The sequence below is a fragment of the Acanthaster planci genome, linkage group LG21 (genome assembly GCF_054643075.1).
Source record: "Acanthaster planci isolate LZ-2023a linkage group LG21, COTS_SCS, whole genome shotgun sequence".
Classification (NCBI taxonomy): domain Eukaryota; kingdom Metazoa; phylum Echinodermata; class Asteroidea; order Valvatida; family Acanthasteridae; genus Acanthaster; species Acanthaster planci.
The window spans coordinates 8791014-8816120 of record NC_141797.1 but is presented as its reverse complement, the minus strand read 5'-3'; the positions used below and the strand labels follow the sequence as shown (position 1 = coordinate 8816120).

General features: G+C 44.6%; 1 protein-coding gene across 3 annotated transcripts; it reads left to right on the top strand.

The window, feature by feature from the left end:
- The first annotated feature begins 13 nt into the window (after nucleotides 1-13).
- LOC110977329 (uncharacterized) lies at nucleotides 14-24376 on the top strand. 3 transcript variants are annotated; one of them, XM_087131253.1, is made up of 5 exons: nucleotides 2095-2234; nucleotides 10505-10715; nucleotides 20395-20438; nucleotides 21942-22124; nucleotides 23077-24376. In XM_087131253.1, the coding sequence occupies exons 1-5, from the start codon at nucleotides 2230-2232 to the stop codon at nucleotides 23204-23206; spliced, it is 573 nt and encodes a 190-aa protein (XP_086987379.1). In that variant the 5' UTR covers nucleotides 2095-2229; the 3' UTR covers nucleotides 23207-24376. The 3 variants fall into 3 exon arrangements, with proteins under 3 accessions (XP_022087027.1, XP_086987379.1, XP_086987378.1); XM_087131252.1 differs by having other exon boundaries at nucleotides 2095-2320; XM_022231335.2 differs by lacking the exons at nucleotides 2095-2234; nucleotides 20395-20438 and adding an exon at nucleotides 14-340.
- The last annotated feature ends 731 nt before the right edge of the window (nucleotides 24377-25107 follow it).

Below are 25107 nucleotides of genomic sequence, written 5' to 3'. Positions count from 1 at the left end.
ACGCGGTATAAGCGGGCCCACACACCCCCGAACCACTATCGGTGCAAACCACCTGATTCTCTCCATCAAGTAGCGTGCTGTCCGCCACGCGTGCATCACCGGGCCTGCGCGCCACCTACGTGACGCGATTGTTAAAAGCATCAAGCCACCCGGCAACTTCATTCGATCACTGGCTGTCGTGCGAGCGGGAGAGGGGATATCTTACTGACCGTGCGTTACGGGTGACAGGCTGTGTTGTGCCCGGTCGAAGAGTGTTCTCTAGAGACGCCTGGCTCCATGCAAAAAGGACTACTCGCCATGTGGGAGCTGCAACTTGTTTTTGCTCTGGTCGTCAATTTTGGTAAGTCGTCAATACGCTCCAAATGCCTCTGTTGTGAATATTAAGCTATAGGCCTAGAGGGATGAGTTCAAATCAAATACATTTTGAGATTTGCTATTTATCTTTTCTTTGAAGTCTTGCAAAGCAGGTTGATAAAGGACAAACCAGACTTGTCAGCTTAGGTAAAATGGATGGATAAATCGGTGCTTGCTTATGGGCGTCGTGATTAAGGTACTTGTCATAATTAATGGGAGGGCTGCAGGCAACAATGGAGGCAGGGTATCGATGCCATATGTACTCGGTATGTGCCCGGCTGGCGGTGAAGTACAGCGTGAACGACCCATTATCCACACCACACACTGGCTTCCGGCTCTTTCCCTCTGAAAATACATTTCCTTGTCAGAAGTAGAACCTAACAGTTTCCTGACTGAAGCTTAGCTCTACTATTGTGAAGTGGACACATCTTTATGTTGATTCCACAGAGACAAAACGGGTGTTCCACAAAAGTGCGCCACCAAGAGTTTGCAACGCGATGGCCTGTCAAATGCGCGAAATCTGTCGACCTAGTACGCGTTTGGAAAGGGTCGACAAATATCCCGCTTTGTGATTGGCCAACGTGTTGTAAACTCTTGGTGGCATACTATTGTGAATCGCCAATCCCTAAAGATCCCTCTAAAGGAGGACCTAGATGGGATCTTTCATTGATCGAAAACGGATAATCGTTATCATGGGACCACTTAATAGGGTGCTATTTAAAACGCGTCCAATTCCTAAGAGAAACACTCCAGTCTCCAGGGACTCGGTCATCCGCTGATTACATCTCTGATCGTTTTGTGGAAGACATGATTGTTCGATATATGTCTATGAACAGCTCACAAACACCAATTATCTGCTACGACTTTCACTTCTCCATATACAGCAATCTGTGCGTTGTGAACTGAATCGGTTCCGAATGTTCAACTTGCGCTCACGTTGCACTACACCAAATACGCGCCCTTAGAGAACGTGCAAAATCGGACCGAAATAACGCCGCCTGTTGACTCTCGTGAAGAGGTTGGCCTCCGTTTTTTCACTGGGAATAATTCAAGATTAATGCCAGAAGATCACTTTTCGTTTCAATTTCATAAGGGTTAGCCACGAATAATTTTTTCATTCGCCTTTGAACGAAGATCCCCCCAAAATAGCAGTAAAACTAGGCGCTCATTTCTTAATTTAGCCTCCGGCCTCTATCCAAAATTGGTCCGCAATTTGGGGCTTTTTGTGAAAGAAATATCCCGAACTGGAAACTATCTGTCCTAAATTTGGGATTGTTGATAGAAATATTTCTATGATGGCTCCTGATTATGGCCTGTCTTATTGTAAAAAATCCCGTGGGATCACAAAACATTAATGAGCGCGCGCGCAGAAATACAACGATTTGGTGGAATGCACCCTTCAGTCTTCAAAGAGGCGTAGAACGCGCGCATTCCACCTGTCCACGAGCGTTGCCCCACCACAGTTAATGTCTTTGTTGTCGAATTACACTATACGGAGTACTTTACTAACTTCGAAACTTGTTGTCCATGGCGATAGAAAAATAGGATTCCCTCGTGCCTCAAGATCACCACTCAAAACGCCACCCAGAACCAGCTTCAAAGAACCAGCTTCATTCATCGTCAACAAGATTTCCCCTGTGGGACGTTTTCCGGTTGAAAACGGCTTAATATACATATACAGCATCACTTCCTGCGTTTCATGCGCGCTCGCGTTGTTTTTATCGATTCTAGGGGGAAACAAAAATCGATGGATGCATGATTCTAGTCCCGAAGTTGTTGACTCTTTGGTTCAGGGGACACTTTGGGACGGAACCGAGAAGATAACGATGCATACGATATTGGGTAATCAGTGGGATGTCGTCGTGGTAAGCCTTGATGTGGTAAGCCGTTAGAGTTCTGTATTCTCTACTCTACATTAAAAATGCCGAAGCAGGATGTGTTCTGCACGCAAAGTGTGTAAACTATGGTAAGTCGGTACTTATATATGCGCTGAACAGTCCTCTGCTCCAAGGTCGCTGATCGAACAATTTTTTTTTGCCAAGTCTCTGTTGTCTCTCGCGTTATTTCTTGCTGCATTATGGTCGGTCATTTTTATGATTGGTTCCGGGTGGCACACTTACTTCCATGTCAGTGGTTCCCTCTACGTACGAGCTCATGGAAAAGGCTATTTATAACCAGCAACGTTACCGCACTGCAAAAAATAAATTGGTGTTGATTTAACCTCTCGGTATTATGGTTTCGTGCTCTGATAACACCTGGAGTGTTAACTTAAAACCACAGTTTTTGCAGGCTGGACAAGTTTAATAGAGAGGCGACCATCAATTTGCCGACCACTGCTCAATTTCCCCTGGTGTCCTATGCACGAAATATGTCCTGGCTACCGGGCAACATCGACCGATATTTGACCAAATCTCGTCGGTCGAACTTACCCAATGGTGCAATAGCCAGTGACCCACTGACCCAAGAGACGTGACAGTGAACGACAGTACCACCGGTAAAACTAGCACGATTGGGCTTAGAAATCGATTTGGAGCGGTTCTGCCCCATCGTTTAGGCCGTTAGGCCTACCGAAAAAAAAATGGACAAGAGCTCCAATATATCTGTTGAGCTACACACCTAGGCAAGATATGAGACATATTGTTACTGTCCTTGCAGATTTCGATGTCCATAGCTGTCCCACATAACATTATAGTCACAAGCAACTACCGTACATAATTCCAAACATACGATGAAGGTTTGGAGTGACTTGGAGGCGTTGTACGTGTAAAGGTCGTGATATGTATACCTCGTACAGTGGTCCTTTTTTTTTCGAGTGAATGAAAGAGGATTAAAAACCACTGAATAACGTCATCATGCTGTTTCATGCTGTTTCGTGCTTCTCCACTGAGCGCAAACCGAGGAAACCTCTTAGTGTTTTATGCGTGAAGCGTGACTTCTACCCCATCAAGGCTAAACGAGAGAGAGAGAGAGAGAGAGAGAGAGAGAGAGGGCAAGGTTAGGTTTTTCTTGTCAATTCACAGCCCGGTTCGCTGAAGAGCATTCATGTTTGCTGTCTAATTCCCCTCCGCTGTCGACGAGGCGCGTGTCTCGTGAGGCGTTCTGTCGGATGCAATGCATCGCGGGGATTTTGCTTGGTGATACACTGGGCACTGAGGCGCGGGTAATGTTCTCGTTCGTGTCTGCGGACATTCTCGCTGGATTCACCTTCGATGCTGCTAACGCTTATCAGCGAAAATTGCCCCGGATACCGAAAGAAAACCCCCACTTCGCTCCGACCGCTGCCTCTAATCTCTTCCCGAAAGCCAGCACGGCCAGCCGTCCGCAGCTAGCCATGATCAATGTGACGGTACATAGTAACGGACAGATCGTGTCAACAACAACGACTTGTACTGAAGAACCTTTTCAGAACTGTTTCCTCTTTCACGTCGCCCCATTGCTGTCACACTCAATCAAGTTGCCAGTTACGTACAGAACCAGTCGGTTCGCCGGCCGTAAATGCATGTGTTTATGGGTGTCGCTAGGTAGACAAATATTTGAGCATCATGCCATGGCAGCACTTCTTCCCACGCCGAGATCGACGTACATTCTTTTGCCCCTTGCGCAGAAAAATCTCTCGCATGCCTGCTCTGCGCGTACTGCTAAACAAACCCAGTGGAAAACATAACCGAGCATTGGCTACATTTTCGTTTGAAAATTTGGTATAAGGCTAATAGGGTTGCACTGGCTGGTTCTAACAAAAGTAAGGTGGGATTGCTGCGAGACAATGTAGCGGAAACAGTCACGACGGGCGGTTCGGCGAGCAAATATTCAGGAAATTCTCCCGGACGGCAGTAGTCATTCCGTGTGATTGTACGAGTCTACTGGCATCGCGCGAAGATCTTAGCCATCACCTAAACTCCTTATCACGCCATGCTGTCTCCTGCGAACAACGCAAAAAAAAAAAACCCAGGGGAATAAGCAGAGGCCGGCAGGCACGTGCACCGGCTTGGTGATGGCAAATGAAAGCTAGTGTTACACTATCCTCGTGCTTCGGGGAACTAGACAAGACATGGCGCCAGCTCTGCTGGTCGAAATCGTGTGCGGAATCGCTAGGGTTGTCCCACGTGCAGGGGAGAAGAAGAAACATAATCGAAAGATGACAAGTTTTGGATGGCAACTCAGGGTTGATGATAATATCAACTTTCGCCTGAGGGGACGGGGAAGGGTCTCGTCTTACTTCTCGCTTCGCTGAGCTGCGTCGCTTGCCATTTGTAGGTAAAACCACTGAGGAGGAATATCTCTAGCTGGAAACAACCCACGGGTAAAAATTTAACGTTGTTTTTTATTTCAGCGGCAGGCGACTCTTCGACCATGCGGCTGTTTATGTGTTGAGAACTGATTGGTGGATTAAGACCAAGCTTCAGTTTGTCGTGTGTTCGTTCTAGTCTATGCTCGAAGGTTATGGCCTTTTGTCACTTTAACTGCAGCTGATGGTGCACCTTGCGGCATCTCCGCCGATTGTAACATGTTCTCAATACAACAGTGGCAAACCCTAACATGGAGTCTCAATTCCCTATAAGCCCTTAGCTGGACCAAGAGAGGGCGCAGTCTTCCTAGTAACAGAGGCTGCTTGGGTCGGAGCTTCACTTCGCTGGTTCACAAACGATTTTGAAAAACACACGTTATGGTCGCAAACAAAAACAAAACCAATGAAGGGGTGCTTCTGCTGAAGGCGGATATTTATCCGAAAAAGGAATGCGTGGCAGTTTACACCTTACATCCTAGGATGCCATCCAAGCTAGCAAAAAGCCTGCTCCGCTGGAATGCGGAGTGAACCTGTAAAATTTTAACATCACTGGACTCAGTAGTGCGGTTGTTTTGTACAGCCGGCCAAGGAAACACCCCGGATATCAAAACATGTGTGTGTTACTATGGCGTCGCAATAACATCTGCCTCTCAGGTTAATGTCTGACCGATACTCAAGCGAGAGTGATACTGTGAAAAATGAATCTTGAAATTGGATCAGGACTCAGATGTGTTCGGTTTTAAAGCCACAGCTTTGCGGCTGACGTGGGGAGTCGACGATAAACCAGAACTTCAGAAGGCTTGTGTCAGGCTCATTTGTCTCAGGAGAAAAGCGATGGTCTTTTGTCCTTACTTCACAACATCATCCAGATATAGCGGCGTCTCCGGCCCTTCAAAAAGAAGACGCGATGTGTCTGTTTAATGGCACGGCGATCAATTCTTCACTCCATCTGCGCAGTCCGGAAATGCGCTAAAGTGCTTTTTATTGCGTCCGATTAAACGCCGTTTCCGTGGGAACGGAGACACCGTGCAACGCGCTGTTGCGTCACCATGGGGAGAATCAACGGCGAGGACAGTGACTTGAGACGAAATCTTCGAATGGCCTACTCTGATGTTTCATAGTCTGGTTTACATCTTTTAGGGTACAATTACCAAGGCGCTAACCCAGATTCACGCGTCTGATTCATAGACCGACACGTGTCGCGGACTTCATTATCCCTTTGAGTGCAGTTCCACACAACTCAGTCCTATGGGGGCACAATTTGGACACACACCACAACGATATGAGGAGGAATGGTCTAATCCTTACAGAGATGACGAGGACGGAACTGAAGGATGGTCTGCCCATCATTAAATTCTGACACAAGAAATCTGATACTTCATGACATCAGGGCTACACCAACAAATTTTGATGGGTGTTTTTTGCTCCATCAAAATCAATTTTGGCCACTCGAAAGTTTGGTTCCAAACCCGCCCCTTTTTAACGACCAAGTAAAGCAACAGACCCCAAACTTATGTTCAACTTAATAAAAACGGGTACGTGCGTCAGCTGAAGCAAAACTTCTCACATTATCCGTGTGAAAATATCGATTGCCTCGATGAGCCTGTTTATTAAAAAAAAAACACGCCAACGACTCTTTCAAAGCGAAACGAAACATGTGAGCCAATATTCCAGAATTGTGTCGTCCGATTTCGCGCCAGAGTTGTTCCGCAGCGGAATGTCAGACGCGCGCGGAATACCAGCCAGCCACTCGAGGAACGCCAATATCCGCACATGATTGCCCAGGAATGGCCCTTCAGGAACACCTCGAGGACGGGCAGCGATGTAATAACTCGAAAGTGATCGTGGGCAGGCTGCACGTCTTGTCGCACCGCAGGGCTGCCATATTAAAGTGTTGTCTGGTGAAATCCCTCTTAGAGAACCAGTCTTTTTTTTTCAAACCTCCGAAAGCTGTCTTGTATGGGACCAAATTGTTAAGTGTTACATACACCTATAGGAAGCATGTGTTTTGCAGGCCTTACAGGCATCCGTGTTTCGTATAATAGGCGCTTCACTTCGACCTAATTTTACGGTGCTCGTCTGCAGTTCAGCGTCTCATTTCGCGTTCATGCTAAGCCGTAAGAAACTGCGCCCGCGCCCACAGCATTTTGGCAGACCATTGCATTTTTCGTTGGACCCCGACTTTGTCAAAAGCCCCTGTCCTTTGTACCTACTGAATAACCCACCCACGGATCTGCTGACCATCTCAGTGTCCCACAGGCCTATATGGAGTAGTTTTGAGGGGGAACTGTATGATCTCCTTTCCACAAAGTGTGTCTGGAAATGCACTTTTCCCACTTTTTTCCCTCTGAGGTGCGGTAGGCCGATTTTCCCACGTTTTTCTGTTTGCAGTGAAACGTGGGGTTAATGCAATTAGATAATTCCTTCCAACTCTCGGTTGAGTCTCGGAGTATTTACGCGTATGGTGAATACCACGAGGAGCAAGATATGAGACAGAGAACCCACCCTGCTTTGTGTTGGTCATTGTCTCACTGGAATCTGAGGAATTCTTTTCAGACATCGGGGGGGGGTGTGCTAGGTAACAACAGTCTAGAGTGTGTATACACTGTAAAACCTCGGGTGTTAAAATCAACACTTTTGGGTGTTATCAGATGACCACACCATAGGGTGTTACTTTAACACTAATGACGTTACTTTGCACAGCTATAAGTGTTACAGTGCACTAGAAGGTGTTACAAGTAACACCAAATAACACCAAAATTTTAACACCGGTGAAAAGTGTTGGTGTAGTCTTCTGATAACACCGCGGGTGTTAAATTTTAACACCCCGGTTTTTGCAGTATAACGATTAGACATGTGGGGGGGGGTACCCCTCGGTCTCATTTCTTGCTGTATATAATGCGCATAATCAGTGAATAAATCCTAAAATCTATTTTGAATAATTACGTAAAACCAAATATTCAAGTTGAACATGTCTGTTCATACAGCTGTCTATGGTTGGTCATAAATTATTCACTAAATGGATGAGTATCAAGACCATAATATCTCTGCTAGATGTGCGAAAAACAAGAACTGCATGTACAGCCACGACTTTTTTTTAACTCGTCATCCGATTTTTGTGTTTGGAAAATACCCTCAAGCGGAGCAGTTCATGACGAATTCTTAGAGGAATCGGTGAAAGAAATGGGTGTCCTCAGGACACAACTTCGCTCGTCAAAAGATACGGGAAATTGATCCAGATTAATCTAGGCTGACAGGAAGACCGTTGAGACGAAAGATATCAGGTCTCCAAGAGGAAAAAAAAAAGAATCGAGCACATGGAGAACATGGAGCGATCTGAAATTGGCGTGCTTTTGAATGATGGATGTTTTGGGAACAATAACAGAGGCAGTTTCGGAGGCCTTTTGGGTGGAAATAAAATAAACTAATGGACAAAACTGACAAACAAGGGCCTGCCGGTCTCACCCGAGGGTGTCTCAAAGGTGATTTATAGTGAAGCGAATGTGATACTCTCGTTATGTAGTGAAAATATCAGCAACGTGGTGTCTGCATGAAGGGAAAAGAGAAGGTTACTGGATTAATTGAACTGCAGAGACTTGGACCAATTTCATTGAGCGTCTTAAGCATAAAATTTGCTCAAGCATGAAAACACCTTGCTTGATAAATCAGGTTACCAGCCCAAACTCCATGTGATGTATATTGTTTTGGAATGGTATTCACCTGTCTTTTGGTTAGCATGCAAATCAATTAGATTTTGAGCTGGTAACCTTTGTTGTTTAAGGTTAAGCAAGGCTTTTTTGTGCTTAATAAAATTGGCCCCAACTGCTCAGCGCTTTTTTGTACCCAGTGGAAATTAGATGCCGGAACCTATGACAAGCAAGTTTCACCGCGTGGTATTTTCAGCTCGTGACCTTCGCTGCTAAGTACAACTTCTCAAGTGCTAAGCGAGTTCCAGCCCTCTGCAGCTCTAAAAAAGAATCAGTTAATAATTTGTGGCGTGGCGTGACTTTAGAGCAACAAAATGCCCTTTCAATGTTGCATGGGGTCTAGTCTTATCCGAATTATAGGCCTTTACTGAAGTGTAATTTTAATGTTGTGTGACACGAAATCATCCTGAGAAAGTAGATATGAAATCAGTATGCAGCTTCTGCTTATGGGAATTGAGTGTGGCCACACGGTTTCCAACTCTGACCTCTGAATGACGTCACGGTAGCGAATTTTGTACACTAAGGCGATCCGAAATTCCGCCCAATTGGAGCCTACGAATGTGAGACTGCATGTCCAATAATCTACATTTCCCACTCGATACGAAGTACTCGGTTAACACTGCTTTGTGGCTTAGGGCTAGACTTTACAATCCTATATTCCAGGACACTCAGAGACTTACGGGGAGGAACTCGATTTCGACAACGTGTGCTTAGCATTTTCGACCCTTGATTTCTGTATTTGTTTTTCTTTAGCACCCGGCCCTCCTGCTAGGTTTTTTTGGAATTAAAGGTGCCCCCGAGGTCGGGATTACTCTTGCCTCTCTTGCTAAGTCGATAGCAAATACCGACAGAGGTCTGTGAACCCATTTTCAATTCAAGGCGATAACAAGGTGGTCGTGAGATACTGTGCCAACAGTTGCGTCTGAGGCTGAGTTGTTTCATGATTTTCTCTCAGAGCGCAAGGACAAGACAGAAGCCGATGACTTTTAGATGTGGGCTAGGTCTAGCTTTCAGGAAGCAGGGATTGATGTATGAGGGCTTGGGTTGGGGGGTATAGCCGTGGAATTGTTGGCAATTCGAGAAAAGAACGGAATTTCACCATTGAATTTATTGGCCTACTTTTAATTTTAGTGAGGGGCAAACCTCACTGGGTAAAGGGTCCAACCTCTAGCCCACGATCCGGTGCTGGCCATGCCCTTTTAAGGACTAGATTTCATACCACACATATAATATGAAATACATTCTGCATATCTTCTTCATTTCTTCACCTTTTGCAAGGCTCTTGTGTGAAGGGTTGTATTTGATTTTTAGCTATTGAAATAGGGTGCCGAAAAATGGAGAGGCTAAAATTAAGGATCAAGGGATGGGTCTCCCATGATGCGCCGTGCCCCTTCACTCTCCTGACGTCATACCCAGCTGAAGTTGTTACACTATGCATCAGCTGCATGGCTTCATTCAATTAATGTGCAAATAGACCGGGGGAATAAGCCTTTTGCAAGTTAAATTGAATAAAATCTGGTACACTCAGTTATTTGATTGCACATAAACATAACAACTTGAATTCCCCAGACTACAGACACTGCTGCAAAACCTTGTGATTCGGGGCAAGATTTTGCATAGCGACCACCGTCTCTGGAATGGACTGGTTCCTTTGTGCCCTTCTTATCCTTGAAAGTAGTGTATTGTTGCAAGGCGTCTCTTACGTAACTAAGCAAAAGCTAATTACCCTGAACCACGCAGTATAGCAACAGTGCCTTTCATATGGAGAATTCTAATTGTTATGTACAGGTGAATTTAAAGAACTCTAACCAGACTTTATTCAAATTTAACCCGCCAAAGGCTTATTGGACAGTCCTATCGGTATGCGATTGATTGGATGTTGTGTTCCATTTTTGTGGGGGGATGAACCGGGGTAGTTCCGCGTTTCGATTGAAACATGACGAATGTACTCTTTCTGGATGCTCTCCGCCATCTTTATAAACTTGTGGTCCTGGCTTGTGACCCTCTTAAGGCTAGACTTGCGGTGGACTTGTGATCAACCACTGAGGACCTGTGACTGTCTGGACTGTAATTCCGAAATTTCAGTCACTGGTATATCCAAAACCACATCCCACAAATCAACCTGTTCTTTACAAGCTCCTCTCATCTGTTGATGCAGTTCACACTGCGTCCTCGGAGCTCCTGAAGAGCGGGACGTTCTGCATCGTGGACCGCAGCAAGTCCGAGGACCTGCCCGGCAACTCGTACTACTGCCCTGCCTACAACGACGACGGCTCGCTCAACAAGTTCACGGAATGTTGCAGCGATGGACGACCGGGACCGGACTACCAAAAGTGCTGTCGGACGGGGGAGGCCAAAGAGGAACAAAAGTAAGCCAACTCGTATAAAACTGTGTCCCATTTTGACGTAATGAAACAAATGTGAGATAATTATGTGAGGACTCAATTTGAGAGAGGACGTGATTTTGAGTCCTCACAGATAAAATCTATGGGGATTTTAGGGTTAAGGATTTCCAAAAAATGTCGAGGAAACATAGAGCCTGTTTGCTCTCTCCGGCTGTTCATGCATCTCACAATTCTTGGCACCAGACTTTCGCCCTGCCAAACCAGCGCATTGTCGTGGTATGATTCAAGTTAACTCGCTTGGCCGACGGTCAGTTGCAGGTTACACTTACTGCTGATCTGTGCCAGAACATTACGTATATTAACACATAAGCCTAAGGTAAATTCATAAGGCGGCTCGGCAGCTTGAACAGCCACACGATCTGTTGTAAGCCGTCAATTTTTTTTTTCTGACGCAGTCTAAGGCTGTTTAGCGGTTACCCGACCCTTCCCACGCTTCGGCAAATCAAGTTGTCGAGAATAAGGCGGATACGTTTCCGAATTTCGTTGGATGTGAGATCGGTCTGCGCGTGCTTGAGCATCAGTATGAATCGTGGTGACGCGGTGAGCCGGAAGGGGAAAACGCGTACACATGAACAGGTGCAAAAGCGAGGAATTTGGAACACCTTCTTCTCTGTCATAGTCATGCTTCTCCGTTTTGAAGCAGCAAATGCTTATTTTTTGAGGTATCGTCGTCGAAATGAGCTCTCCCTCGGCCCTGGGGAGATAGAGAAGGCGTGCCTGCTGCCTCAGTCGCAGCCTGCGAATCCGACCGGGCCCAATTTTCACCTGCTCTGAGAGAGGGGAAGAGGTTACCCGGAGACCCCGTTGCAGCATAATGAGAAAGCACATCACGTAAAAGACAGCTGCTCTGTCTGCAAAAACTGCTCTGTTAATTTAACACCCTGCGTGTTATCGGAGGACTACAACAGACGAAGTGTAGTCCTCCGATAACACCCAAGGTGTTGAATTAACACCAATTTAACACCCGGGTTTCTGCAGTGTGTCAATTCTGAGCGATCTGTTTCTACTCTTGTGGCAGTTTGTGTAAAGTGGTGTACGCCAAAGAGACGTCAGACCAGAACTAATGCACAATTAGCCGTGAGCTAGTAGCTACACTGGCCAGTGTTGACGAATACCGAGAAAACTCAGAGGAGCTGAGCATCAGTGCTGCAGTGTTTGAGAGTTAGTTTGATAAACTGCAAAATAATCAGGCACCAAGATTTTTCAGAGCTCTGTTTTATCAAGAGGACTAATTTAAAAGGGATGCCCCATTAACTAAATTCGGCTCAGACTGTGTGCAAATAGAAATCCTATTACATGACATTCTTCAAAGGCCTATGCATGTATGTGCCCTACGCTGTAGTTCGTGTGAATTAATCTCAATTGGCAAACAGTTATTGTAAAAATATTCATATTCCGTCTTTTGTGACCTGGATCTTTTTAAAGAGAAGGATATTTTGAATTTAGTTTTGGCTGCGCCTTTATTGGTAATGCCATGAAATGGTATTTTCATTCGTCGTGAATTTATAGCTTTGTTTGCAACGGAGGCCGACCATTATTGGTGCAGTGTGAACGGATTTACGAAGGAGAAAACGCAGTGAAGTCATGCGATGCTTTCCACGTATCTGATAGAGGCTGTCTGCCGACAGCTAATGCATCCTCTGTGGTTCACGGTCACAACCGCGTTAGGCTGACCTCAGCCACGGTCAGTACCTCACGAGATACGCGCCGGGCTCGAGCCTCACTCGAGCGGCGGAAATTCCACACACCACTGAAATCGATCGCCGAGAGAGCTAAAAGGGAGTAAAAAAAAACCAAAACAAACTCCCCACGCCACGCTGTGTATATCTTATTCATGAAAAATGATTATCGCGATAATTGAAGGATTGCATGCGCGGCATTGCCGTGGCGACGAAAAGGGAAAAGGCACAAGGTTTATAATGCAGGCGCACACAAAAAAACTGGACGCCGGAGTATCAGGCACAGAGCTCTACAATGGCCCGTATCGATTGCAGAGAGCGTGAATAATTGATATGCATCTGATGGCGGCAAGATATAAAGAATAACAATTCTCGGCCACGGCCCGAGGGCCGCGCGGCGGACTACGGACGGAATACGAAAAAAATACGGAGGTAGGCCGGTTTCAGCGGACCTTGACTGATCTAAACTACAGATACGCGGCGATATTTGCAGTGATAATTCTTTCAGAACTTGACGTTCCAATCGGACGAAAACACAACATTAAGGAAACTAAACAGGAAAACCACTCGTGTCATTTTGAGAGGATCTAACTGTGATGCATGGCGCGTGAGCATGCGGCATTATAGGAACGCTAAGGTGCGGTGAAAACTCCGTAAAAATCGGGCTCCCTGTAAGGTGCATAATAACTAGGCAGCAGGAAAAAAGTACAGAGTTACATGGGAGTAGGCCTACAGATTTCGTGCGACACCAGTACCGGGGGGGTGTACTCTGCGTTCCGGAAATCATTGCTTAAAGCAAATAAAAGCTTGAAACTCAATCCTATTAATGAATGGATGTACGTGATTCTGACGGCTTTTGGAGACGTGCTCACAAAGTCAATAACTTTTCGCCCTTTCTGCGTACATGTAGAACCATTACAGTGGAAAAAACCTGCGGTGACGAAATCTATGCACAATGCTCGTATGCTTTGTATTAAATCGCTTTGTGGCTGCTTCGTTAAAGATACCTCACTGTAATGAATCGCTAAAAAAGTTTTAAAACGACATGTTTGCTCTATGCTAGGGTCGTTTTGACTCGAAACTTTCCTATTTTTAAATACGAGATTAAAGCCTGCCAGCCCATCCTGGAAGCTCTCTTGTGCGCGCCCCGAGCAGAAGCATTCCCGTATCGGTTAAAAAGAGCCGCTTTGGTCAGGAGTGCTCAATTTGTTGGTAGCGAGGCGACCCCTCCGTTGCTGAGAAAATGCGCCCTCTCTTGGTCCAGCCCGGTACCCATGAAGGGGTGAAATCACCTACCATTTCAATTATCGGGTCCCGGGTCGGACTCCCATTTCAAAAGGACGTATTTGAGCGAATTGTCATTCTTTCCCATTTTGCAGCACTGAAATGAAAGAGACAAGATGATTTAGGAAAGACTGGGTTATAGTTATAGGGCTATGACTCGACTGCACTTCCAACCATACGGTCCTCGGTTCGAGTCTTGCTCCAAGAAGACTCTTGTGGCGTATTGGATTATTACAGAAGCCCAACGTATTTTGCAACATGAGACTGGAAGCGACCAATGAATTCCAGTAAGCTTGCCATTGTGACGAGGACACCTTCACTTGAAAGGACCCGGTCTCTGGTTCAACTCTCACCCTCTCATTTTCCCGATCCACAGTGGCCGACCTACGTAACAAGGAAGTCCGAATTGTGTCAAATATGCTCGTCCGTCTTTCCAATTTCAATCGGATTCTTTTTCTCTCCCTCAACACTGGCGATCTTTGAAAGGCAAATCTGTGACAGTGTGGGTATTTTTATATAAAAAATTCATGAAGTTGGTTCTGGAAGGGTGTCACTTTCAATGTTTGCGAAACGAGAGGAAGATGGCGCTAGGGGTGAGCGCCCGGGGCATGAAAGCCCGCCGGGCAAAAATTCCCTGGCAATCCAGCAGAATGTGAAAAACAGCATTAATGCGGGTCGAAGGAGTCTCTATAGGCGTGGTGCGCGCGTGTCAGACTGCTTTGACGAGGGGGTTTTGCCAGCCGTGCTGATCGGGAAATGGAGTCCTTCCCGGGCGAGTGACGGATTATCGGGGAGAAACATTCCCTTGTTGATACTACATTAATGCGCCTCGACGGCTCCACCGAGTCCAGATGGCGCCGTGGTCAATTGGCGGATTGCGAAAGGGACGGTAGCGGTCAAAGCCACGTCGCTATATCCAGCAAGGGGGGGAAAGAGAAGGTCGCTGGAAAAGATGGAAAGAATACCAAGGATGTCAGTATTTGGACAGTAAAAGTGGGGAGGACGAGTTAAGGATTCGTGATGGTAGAATTCTCAAAATGATCTTATGTGTCTAATTTAACTTCATTGAGACACGGACCATTTACCCAGGGATGTGCACCCGCGAGCGGCCCCAGTGCAAACACATGCGTGACCTTGGTTCCATGCGTGTTACGGATTGTTATTATGCCGCAGGCGCTCTCGACTTTTCTCGAGAAAACTCGCGACCACATGACACGCGTTGCAGCATGCAGCATGTACAGTGCAACCGTGGTTGTGCCGAGACGACGCGCCGACACGGTGCTTAAATCTATTCGTTTTGACGAATAAATCTTCTTTATTTATCGATTTCAAGTAGAAACGAAGTTTTAATGAGGCAAAATTCCCCAATTTTGTGGTACACTTTTCTAAGAATGTATAGGATGAAATATCTTGAGCAGCATATTTTTAGAAAGGGTGTACCCTGACTTAAAATATTACAAGAAAACAAAGTGGTAGACAGGAATATATGTTTTATCATTAGAGAAAGTGTTACATAATCCAACTTAATTTCTGCTTTGATATTGTGCCGGCCGTAACACGCACTGAACCAGCTCTGAGCTTAAGGTACACATCCCTGGGTAAATGGTCTGTGATTGAGAGTTTGGTACTTCTGGGTTTTTTTTAATGTTTGTTGGAATAACTCTAAACAAGTGCTTGAGGTATTTTTGAGAAACAAATTTTTGAGAAATGTGTTTAACTCGACGTTTCGGTCCGACCGTATGCCCTAGCCGTCATTTCTTCTGGATCACACCTAAATGTCCTTCGATAACTTCGGGCCCAAACTACAAAAAAATGAACTGATGCCATTTCAGAAATTTACAGATACAAAGCATAAATCGATTCTTTTTGCAGAGGTAGCTTTGACCACTCTGTGGACTCTGTGCGTGGACAGCGTTCGATTGGCCGTTGAGTGTGTTTATAACATTTTACCATGACGACGGTTGATATCCTCTCGTGTAAATGTATTTTCTAGGCAGGGCGAACTTTTCACCTTATGAAATCTGATGAAGCGGACTCATTCCCCCCGAGTCGTATGCCAGATCTTTAAATCATATTGACATAGGGAGGCCAGGGACGCGGGGCCAGCCTAATCAACCCGACTGACTTGTTGAGAATGTCTTAATCACGTCCGTGGCGTCCGTCCAATTTCCCGCTGCTTTGCGGATCGTCTCCCCGCCACCCCCAATACCCTGTTTCAATTTTCAACCTCCTACCTAATGTTTGCCTGCTACAATTTGCTCCCCCCGGCCTCCTAATAATGCCGCGTCTTAAGACTGTACACGCTCCTGTTTGAGATTGGTATCGGCGCGAGTTGCCATGCCGACGCACACGGTTATGTCCTGTCTCGCACAGGCTCCTGTCGTCAGTCCCGAACACGCTGGGGAAATCACCGCCGGCGTCAGGCGGGGTGGTGTAATTGTTCCGCGCTCCTGGAAGGCCTACGTGCCTTGGCGGGTACTGCTGATGCAGCTTAAAGTCACGTTTCGCGAACGAAATAACACCGGTAGCACGGGGGAAGAAGGTATGAGACCAAATGAAAATGTCACCGTGTGTTGTAAGAATGTAATTTCTAACAGTCCAAATGAAGAGCATAAATGCGGAGTCCACATAGGCACACTTTTTTTACGCAATTGGTTATTGGTATCTCCATCTTACTAGCATCTTACTAAGATATTCCACTAATTGTCGAATATTTGAATATTTATTTTCACAGTCGAATATTTTAAGACGCGTTAAAAAAGAAAATAACCTCAATTATTTGGTCACTTTTTGTAAAACACAATTCAAGACGCCGATGTAACATCCTTGCACAGGATGTTTGTAGGCCTACAGGAAAACAATCATGTCCTGTTCTGCTTCAAACGTTAACATTAGCATCGTAGTTTTGCAATACTTTATAGCAAGGAACTTGGTAGAAATCGTGAAGCAAAAGGGAGATTTCCTCCACCTCAGGTTTTGAAGTACATAATGAATATATCGGCCTTTTGCAGGACTTTGATTGACCAATCAACCATTCTGCCGTATTGGAATGCTTTGCCAGGAAAAATAATCGAATCGAAGCACTTGAGGTTTATTTGAAACCTGTTCGTGCTCTGATCTTTTGGCGTTGGAGAATGATCCTGGCTAAATGCCGAAAATGGTCGACGCTTAACGAGATGGGGGACACGCGTCTAATCACATCTCCTGCTCTCGGTGGAATCCTGGCCGCTGAAATTTGACGCTTTTGACCTTCGTGTCAAATTTCCCTGACAAGAGGTTTGACATGCTTGGGGGTTTCAGTTTTCCTACCCATAATACCCTTGGCTTTCGCCCGAGTTTCATTTTTCTTTCCTTGGCAAATGCCGATGATTTACCCCATTCGGAACCCATAGCTTCTTCCATCAGCAGCTGCGCTGTTAATACTATGCATCCCAAGGATCCAACAAGATTTCACTTTTTAAAAACAAATTTCACTTGTGTTAAGGATGACCATGTTCGTTCATTTTGACTCGGTGGTTTCTTTTTAGACATAACTAGTTTTACGGGGCTAGCATGACATGAATACCTTTCTGGCATGATTGCTTCTACTTCATTACTATTTCAAAGCAACGCTACTTTCTACTATAGTATGGCTGTTCAAGTATAAAGTACTTCTTCCAATAGCATGACGAAGTATTTACATGACTACTTTAAGACTTCTTTCCGTGCATATTGAATGACTACTCTTTGAGCATGACTGCTCGTAGAGGTGGTTGTTGCTTCGAGCCTGCATCGTCTGGTTCCGCACTTGAAACAGTGCTGGACGGCGTCAGATTAACGCCGTGAACCTTGACTTGATGAGGTGGTGCCCGACCGATAGCAGGCTGGAAACAAGGCCAAGCGGAGGAACCGTGCATTGTCGTGCTCTCGAGCGCCCAGTGGCCAGCGGCGATAAAATCACAGTCCCGCCCGCTGTCATCTTATCAATTGGAAATCTTTTTTTTCTGTAAATGTTTTCATCATTAATAATCCTCTCCAGTCGTTACTCCGGAATTATAGCATTCGCTTCAAATTGCAACAGGCTTAGGTTAGGCCAGAGAGGAAAAGACTAGTGTTTTCGAGATACAAAAGGCTCGAGCCAGAGATATTGCGTCTATTGTCACTAATAATATCAAGGTTCAGTAAGAATCATCTTCATTATAATTCCCCCAATCCTTCGCGTCAAAGCTTCAGTTTTTTTGCAACTGGCCCCGGCATCATTTTGCGCATAAAATGTCGATAATGCTAAGCAGAATTGATCTTTAATATCGTAGCTTACCATCAAGGAGCCATCGAAGTAGAGGGCATAAGATGACCTCCGGGCACTAGTGATCTGTGGACTGGAAATAGAGATGTTCTTCCTGTTAAACCCTAACAACTCTAAATCCTCCGATTTCAATATGATTTTTTCAAACACCCTAGGGGGTTAGGTTAAGGTTTGAAGAGTCTGAGTTGGATGAGCTCCGAGTTGAACCAACAGGGTGCGCAATTTGTCTTCCAAAAGGGGGCTCCTTTGGAAGGGACTGCGCTTCGCTGGAATGCACGCTCTGCTTGCAATCAACACGGGCGCGATCCACAATAGTGCGCCACAGAGAGTTTGCAACGCGTTGGCCATTCACAACGCGCAAAATCTGTCGACCCTTTCAAAACGCGCATTTGGTCGACAGATTTCGCGCACTGTGATTGGCCAACGGGTTGCAAACCCTTGGTGGTGCACTATTTTGAAACGGCCGTACCGCGTATTCGCTAACAACAAAATGAACATCCCCCGCCCCCGACAACATGGCTCTTTTCAACCAATGAGGAGTGCTTCCACTTACGGCGTATACTTCAATCAAATATGAACGTAGGGCTCCACATTGCACGCACCAATGGCAGCATCATCCGCAACGAGGTCTTTTTGTACGTGACTACGTGACCATTCCAGACAAAACCGGCATCTTTTCCGAGCGGGGGGGTTCGGTCGATTGGAGACTTTTTTAATGTCTCATTTTTGTGGACAAGCAAAGGGGCAAAATCGAAGGATTTTGTGCACCCAAGAAACCAGGCGTAATTTTGTTCTGGCCTCGGCGGTCCGAATATACACAGGGAGAGTTATTAATGCCCTTGCAAAGTCGCACCTGAGCTCCCGGCTTAGGTCAGGAAATTAACAAATGCTTTTCCCAACACGGAGCGGGGAACTGACTTCACCAAGACATATTTTGGGACCAACGCAATAAATTTGATGTAATTTTCCTTTTTTTCCCTGAAGAAGGGCTTTATTTCTCAAGCTGCTTATGTTCCCCGGGATTATGAACGCTAAGCCTTCGTTAAATTAGACGAAGACAAAATTCACAGGGGATTTTTGAATATTTTTGCCATGGGAGAATTCAAGCAAAGCGTAACTATTCAAATGATACTTGATTTCTGACTAACTCAGCCGTTGAGGTTGATTAAAATGGTCTCCAGTCCTAAAATGCACTTGATTATTCCCAATTAGAAAAACGTCTTCATCATTAATTGATTGTCAAACGTTAAGAAAATCTGGATTAGAAATTTTGACGTCAATTTTCAAAGACATCAGGTATGTGGCAAGTTTGTCGTACAGCAAAATAAAATTAAAAAATGGAATTTATAACCAGAAACCTCAACTTTACACTTGTTTAATGAAAGCAAATAAATGCAAAGACCATCATTTTTTTTATTTGTAACAAAACTGTTCTAATGGTTTTGGAATTTGGAATCCCTCAACACTCAACAGTTGGAAAAACTCTGCATTACCAAATTAGTCGAGGCAGCGCTAATTCACACTTTCCGATGAAATCTATTGGAATTAATTAACTAAGCTGTCATTACAATTTGCCTTGAAGTCCGTTCCCAATATTACATCACTTTTCTCACAATACGGGCGTTTCACATTAGCGCGCCGCCGAGAGTTTAAAACGCTTTGGCCAATCACAAGGCGCGATATCTGTTGACTCAATGCGTTTGGAAAGGGTCGACAGATTTAGTGCATTGTGATTGGCCAACGTGTTCCAAACTCTTGAAGGTGTGCTCATTGTGAATCGCCTGTATTAACCATTGAATACATTTTTGTTGGTTGTAGCCCAGTGCTGGGCACGAAGCGGAACATTAAACACCGCCTGAGTTTCTCTCACTCACTGATAATGTGTGGCGGAATGAATATTTGTTTTTGGCACATTAATGCATACGTCTCTATTGAAACATTGATTTACTAGCCGTTAGGTTGTGGCTTCCGTAGGCTCGTGACTATTATGTCAAGCCGCAGCCAGTGAGCCACTTTGGTACTCCAACAGCAGAACAGCGCATGCTCAACATGACACCCATCCGAAGTCATTCGAGAACACGCACGCGTATTAAAGAGGTGCAGGTCTGCGCGGCTATGAGCTGACTTGCACGCCTGATTTCTTTCTTGAATGACTTCATCTTCTAAAATGCCAAACTGATTCATTAAGTTAGCTCGGCGGTGGCATAAGTATGTTCCTATCGTTTTTGTCATTGACGGGAGATTATGTATTAGAAATATCGTAACACGCATCAATGAACACAGTGTTCCGTGTGTGCGCATGAAAGCTAGTCCAATTAAAACTAACGACAAAAGCGGCAGATTCAATCACTTCCGGTCTTAGAGATTGTTTTGCTTCACTTCATGTTTCCTACAGTCCCTGGTGGCCGCCATCATCGATTCCAGGCCTAGTCAGATGAGGTGGGTATGGTCCATGGTGGCTGCGGCTCTACTTCTTGTTGCCATTACCGCGCCACAGTGGATAGCCCCAGCCATATAAAGAAAAGACACCGTCTGATTTGAAAGATTGCGAATCGGGTGGGGGTTCATGGGAACGATGCTTTAAATGAAGGCTATATAAATTTGCAGGTAACCTAAATCCTTTCTTCGAAATGGTAACCTGATCACTTGTTACCAGAGATTCGAGTTATAGCGAAATATATGAAATTCAGTCGGACAAAATCAATACACGGCCTTTCACACTTTCCCTCGTATATTTTCATTACTTGAGTTGCATTTTGTATCACAGGAAATTGGAAATTTCCCCAAGTGCTTTGAATTGCAATAGGGGGAAAACAAATTAATCAAAATGGGTTTTTTTCTAGATACTTTCTACATCTTTTGAAGGAGTCTTTGATACGATGTATCGCCATTGGATTTCTTGCGATTATTAAAACGGGCGAATGCATCCATTCAAGACGAATTCAACGGGGCCCGGCCGATCTGGGGCGCGGTCACGATTGATTCGTCGAACAAAGTCCGGGAGTAAAACATCGAGAACCTGCTGCGTTTCACACGATATCTCTTGAAATATTAACCAAACCGTAATAATCAATCTGCAAAAATAGTATACGCCTTGTGCTCTCTACAGAGCAGAATTCCTCATTCTAGGCATGAATACTGGAGTTTTTGATGAAGGTATTAATTTTTGAAAGCGTTGGCAAGCGCAACACGCCACGATTTATTACAGAAAAGAGAATTTAAGTTTCTTTAGATCCTTTTTGTATTTTTTTTATCAAATGAAAGGAATTTCGGGAAGGTATATTATATTTTGACAATTTGTTTTATATAATTTCCAGGGTATTTTAAAATCTGTTTGAGGTTGTTCGTTAATTCGGTTATTATATAGTACCGTAGGTTTGGGGCATTCATTTCGTTGTACATGTATAAATTCCACATTTTAGAAAAAAAAGCAAGAGAAAAGGTTGCAAATATTTCAAAATGTACTAGACGCTTCCCGCGAAGATTAAGGAAAAGTAGTTCGACGTAGCAAATGCAGGTGGGTTGGAAATCGACATGAGACTGTTGAAGGCGGCTAAAACTTTCGTTTGTGTTTTTGGAAATCCAACATTCTGTAATAATTTATTTCAATGTTCTCATTCAAATTCTGAATATCCAGCGGCATCTAAGTGAGTTTGGCACGACCGATCGATAATTCCAAAGTGCGCTCGAGCTGCCAAACCTTAACATTCCGACCAACGCCGAACACACAAACGTTGCTCGTCTGGAGCCAAGACGCAAATTAGATTTCCCGCGTTTTGGGCGCTGAAACCTTCTCCCCGGCTTCGGCATCGAGTTTTTACACGCACCGTATTTTTTTAATCCCCGGCTCTGCGCTTGGATGCGCCACCAAGGTAAACACAGTGAGCTCCCAACTTGCTAAATCGATCAAATCCACATGCTGATTCTGTCTGCCACTCCCAGGTGGGGCTCGGTCAAGGAGACGGGCATCTATGTTGGCATAGCAACCGCCTGCCTCCTGACCATCATCTTCGTCTTCACCTACTGCCGGTCCGACACTTATCCTTGCGTGGGGGTGCTACAGCAACGCACCAAGTATTGGAAAGATGCCTGTCTGGACGCCATATGTTTCTGTGATTGCTTCAAGTAAGGCACCTTTAATATTTTTCACCCCATTAATGTGTGCGCTACCATTCGTACTATTCAATCAGAACACGTCTGTCACACGAAAAAGAATTTTAATTTTACTTTCGTCTTTGTGCTCACACTGGGGCCGTGTCTGAATTACGTCCTCTTGGCTACGGCTTAAAGTTAAATTGCGTACGTCTATGGGAAGTTGCTGCAGTCGATAACGTAGCATCGTGTGCAATTTCACGCAAATATGACTGGCCATATGGTCTGGTTCCCAGGGTTCTGGCTTTTAGACCTGGTCAGGTTCCCAAAATTTCAGGATCATAATGGCGGTCCAAGGAGCTGCCAGAGGGATAGGAATTGCCTCCAGTCCCGAAAATGTGTAAAATGTTCCGAGTACATTGTCTTTAACTTTCTCAGGAAAAAAATCATTTGATGCTCACCACGTTTAAGTGCCTACCAATGCAATCTAGGTTGCTTTCGAAACCCAACATTTTTCAGTGAGGGGCTATATGTCGAACGCGAAGCTTGGTATTTTCAAATTAATACCAATACCATGCGTCACTCCCAACGTAAGTGTTCAAGCTTACCTGCATTGAAACAAGTAAGCTTCGGTCAGCCTTGCAGTACAGACAGTGTCGATCTTTTATGAAGAGTCGTCAGAATCGTCAGTTCAAGGAACCAGACTGCATTTCCTCACTGTGTAGTCTTCTGAGCATGTGCAGCTAGTGGGTCTACATGCGTTTGATTTATACTCCATGCTTCATTTTCAAAAGCAAAATTTGGTTGGACAAGGTTTGTGTGCATGCAGTTCACGGTATTTACTTTGTTCCAAGCAAGGACAGTAGCAGCAATGCTCTCTGCATACAACATCCGTTACATTACACAATATGTCAGCTGATATCAGTCGGCCACTGTGGCCAACAGAGGGCGGTCTAGGCCAATCTGTTTTGCGATTTCCCAACAGGGCTAAACGGAAGACCCAACGAAGACTAGAAGCGACCAAACTGAACCAGATCGAACCACTTTGCGACAGTCAGGAACACCTAGTGGTGCCCATGGTGGTGCTTGACGATAAGGAGCAATTCTGGTGGTAGCGTCTGGTGTCGTATGTAATTTTGTACCGTTGTGAGATGTAAACCCTTGATCTTATTCCGCATGTGCTTGTGGAATTTACGGTGATAACGCACAGGCTAAATAGTACAAATAAAAGAAGCGAATACGACTTTCTCAAGAGTCTCACATTAATTTCATATTGTACTGGGAATTTGAAAAGAAAATGGACATTTGTGAATTCAGTTGCCATGTAACAGACAGAGGTCGCATTATTGTTAACATATTTTCTAGTTAGTACAGAATGGAAGGGCGAAAGCTAAACACAGCATTTTTAAAGCAATTATTGTTTGAAAACTGTCACACTACTCATGCGTTTTCATAATTATGGTCGAATATGATTAAATATGAGGGAAATATGGTGTATCACTTAAATGGTCCCTGTTTTTCTCAGAAATATTACATTGCATATTTTTTGATGCTATGCCAGTTCGACATTTTCAATACGTGTTGCAAACGAGCAGCAACGGTTGAGGGCCGCTCTCGCGCGTGGGTGGATATGTATGCTCTCGATTGATCGGGATCTGTGACGTGCGTTATTATAATACTGGCGGCCTTGTCTAACTTCGCCAATGTCCGTCTGGACTGCAGTTCGTGCGCACGTATCATATCCCATGATGCCGTGCTCAAATGAAAGTTACAATGTAGGTAAGCTTTTTCTAACTTTCCTATTGCGACAGTATAAAAACGTTTTGCCTTATGGTTGATAGTTGCTGTGGAATCGAGTTATTAAAGAATTGTTGGTTAATCTGGCGACTTAAATAGGTTTCAGCCAGACTTGATGAATCTCCACGAGATTCAGACTGTGAACGGTGAACATTCTACCTTTATAGCCACTGCAAACTTTTGTACACAATTCTGCTTTACAGATTTCTAGAGTTTTGTCTGTAAAATGGAGAGAATTATATATTTGTACACTGGGATGTTGTAATGAAAACTTGTTGGCTTTTTATGAAAGTCAAACTTTGCACAAAGTTAATACATAGATGTAACATAAATCTAAAATTTAAGTAGCATAAAAAAGTCTTTGTTGTATGCGTTAGATAAAAGAACACGTGTATGTTTTAGTCAATTACAAATGAAGATCTGGATTTCAAAATATCCCAGTTCCCAGTTGTCAAATTTCTATTAAATATGCAATGTAAAGTTTAAAATCAAAACGAGGAGTCTTCTTTGTGACCTCTGGTGTGCATTTAATTTTAAAATATAAAAAAATTGATAATAATACCACACGCCACATGAGTAAAATGACGCCCCACCTTTTTTTAAAACAAGCAGAAAGTTTCGCTCTTTAAGGGTATGATTTTTCTCACAGACTGAACCTGCATGCAATCAGGGTGAGTTTGGTTTCTTGGTCAGGCTGCTCCATAACTACATTTCCATTATGCGAAAGTCTATTTTTTGATGGTTATAAATGTTACTGTCCGAAGGTGGCTTCAAGGAGACAAATTTGAAGGACAGAGCAAACTTGAGGCAATAAGCGCAACAATGAACGCGTCCTATACAATAACACAAAATGTACATAGCTCTATGTTGTTTGTTTAGACATTACAACCATGTTACAACTGAGTTGGACACATTTTTGAAGCTGGTGTTTCTTTACATCCGACGATTCACCAGGAGGAATTGCCAGTTGCAATTCGCCCCCGCATCCGCCACACGGTGACTCCAATCCGATCCCCTATCTAGCTCCCGTCAAGTCTGAGTCGCCATAGCCACACCCTCAAGTGTTATTATTAGCTTGAACGCCCCCTCCCGCGACCAAACCTAATCAAGAGACACATGCATCCTATGGGCTGGCTCGCCAGGTCTGGTTTCATTTTACACTGGAAGCTAAAAGGATATCGAGTGGTCAGGTACAGGTGCACAGTTTTTCAATTTGTGA

Bases quoted from the DNA above. Each gene is read 5' to 3' on its own strand.
- LOC110977329 (XM_087131252.1), top strand. From the start codon at position 2,289: ATGTGTTCTGCACGCAAAGTGTGTAAACTATG. The intron at 10,716-20,394 runs GTAAGCCAACTC...TGTTTCCTACAG, and splicing joins GAGGCCAAAGAGGAACAAAA to TCCCTGGTGGCCGCCATCAT. The intron at 20,439-21,941 runs GTGGGTATGGTC...TGCCACTCCCAG, and splicing joins TCCAGGCCTAGTCAGATGAG to GTGGGGCTCGGTCAAGGAGA.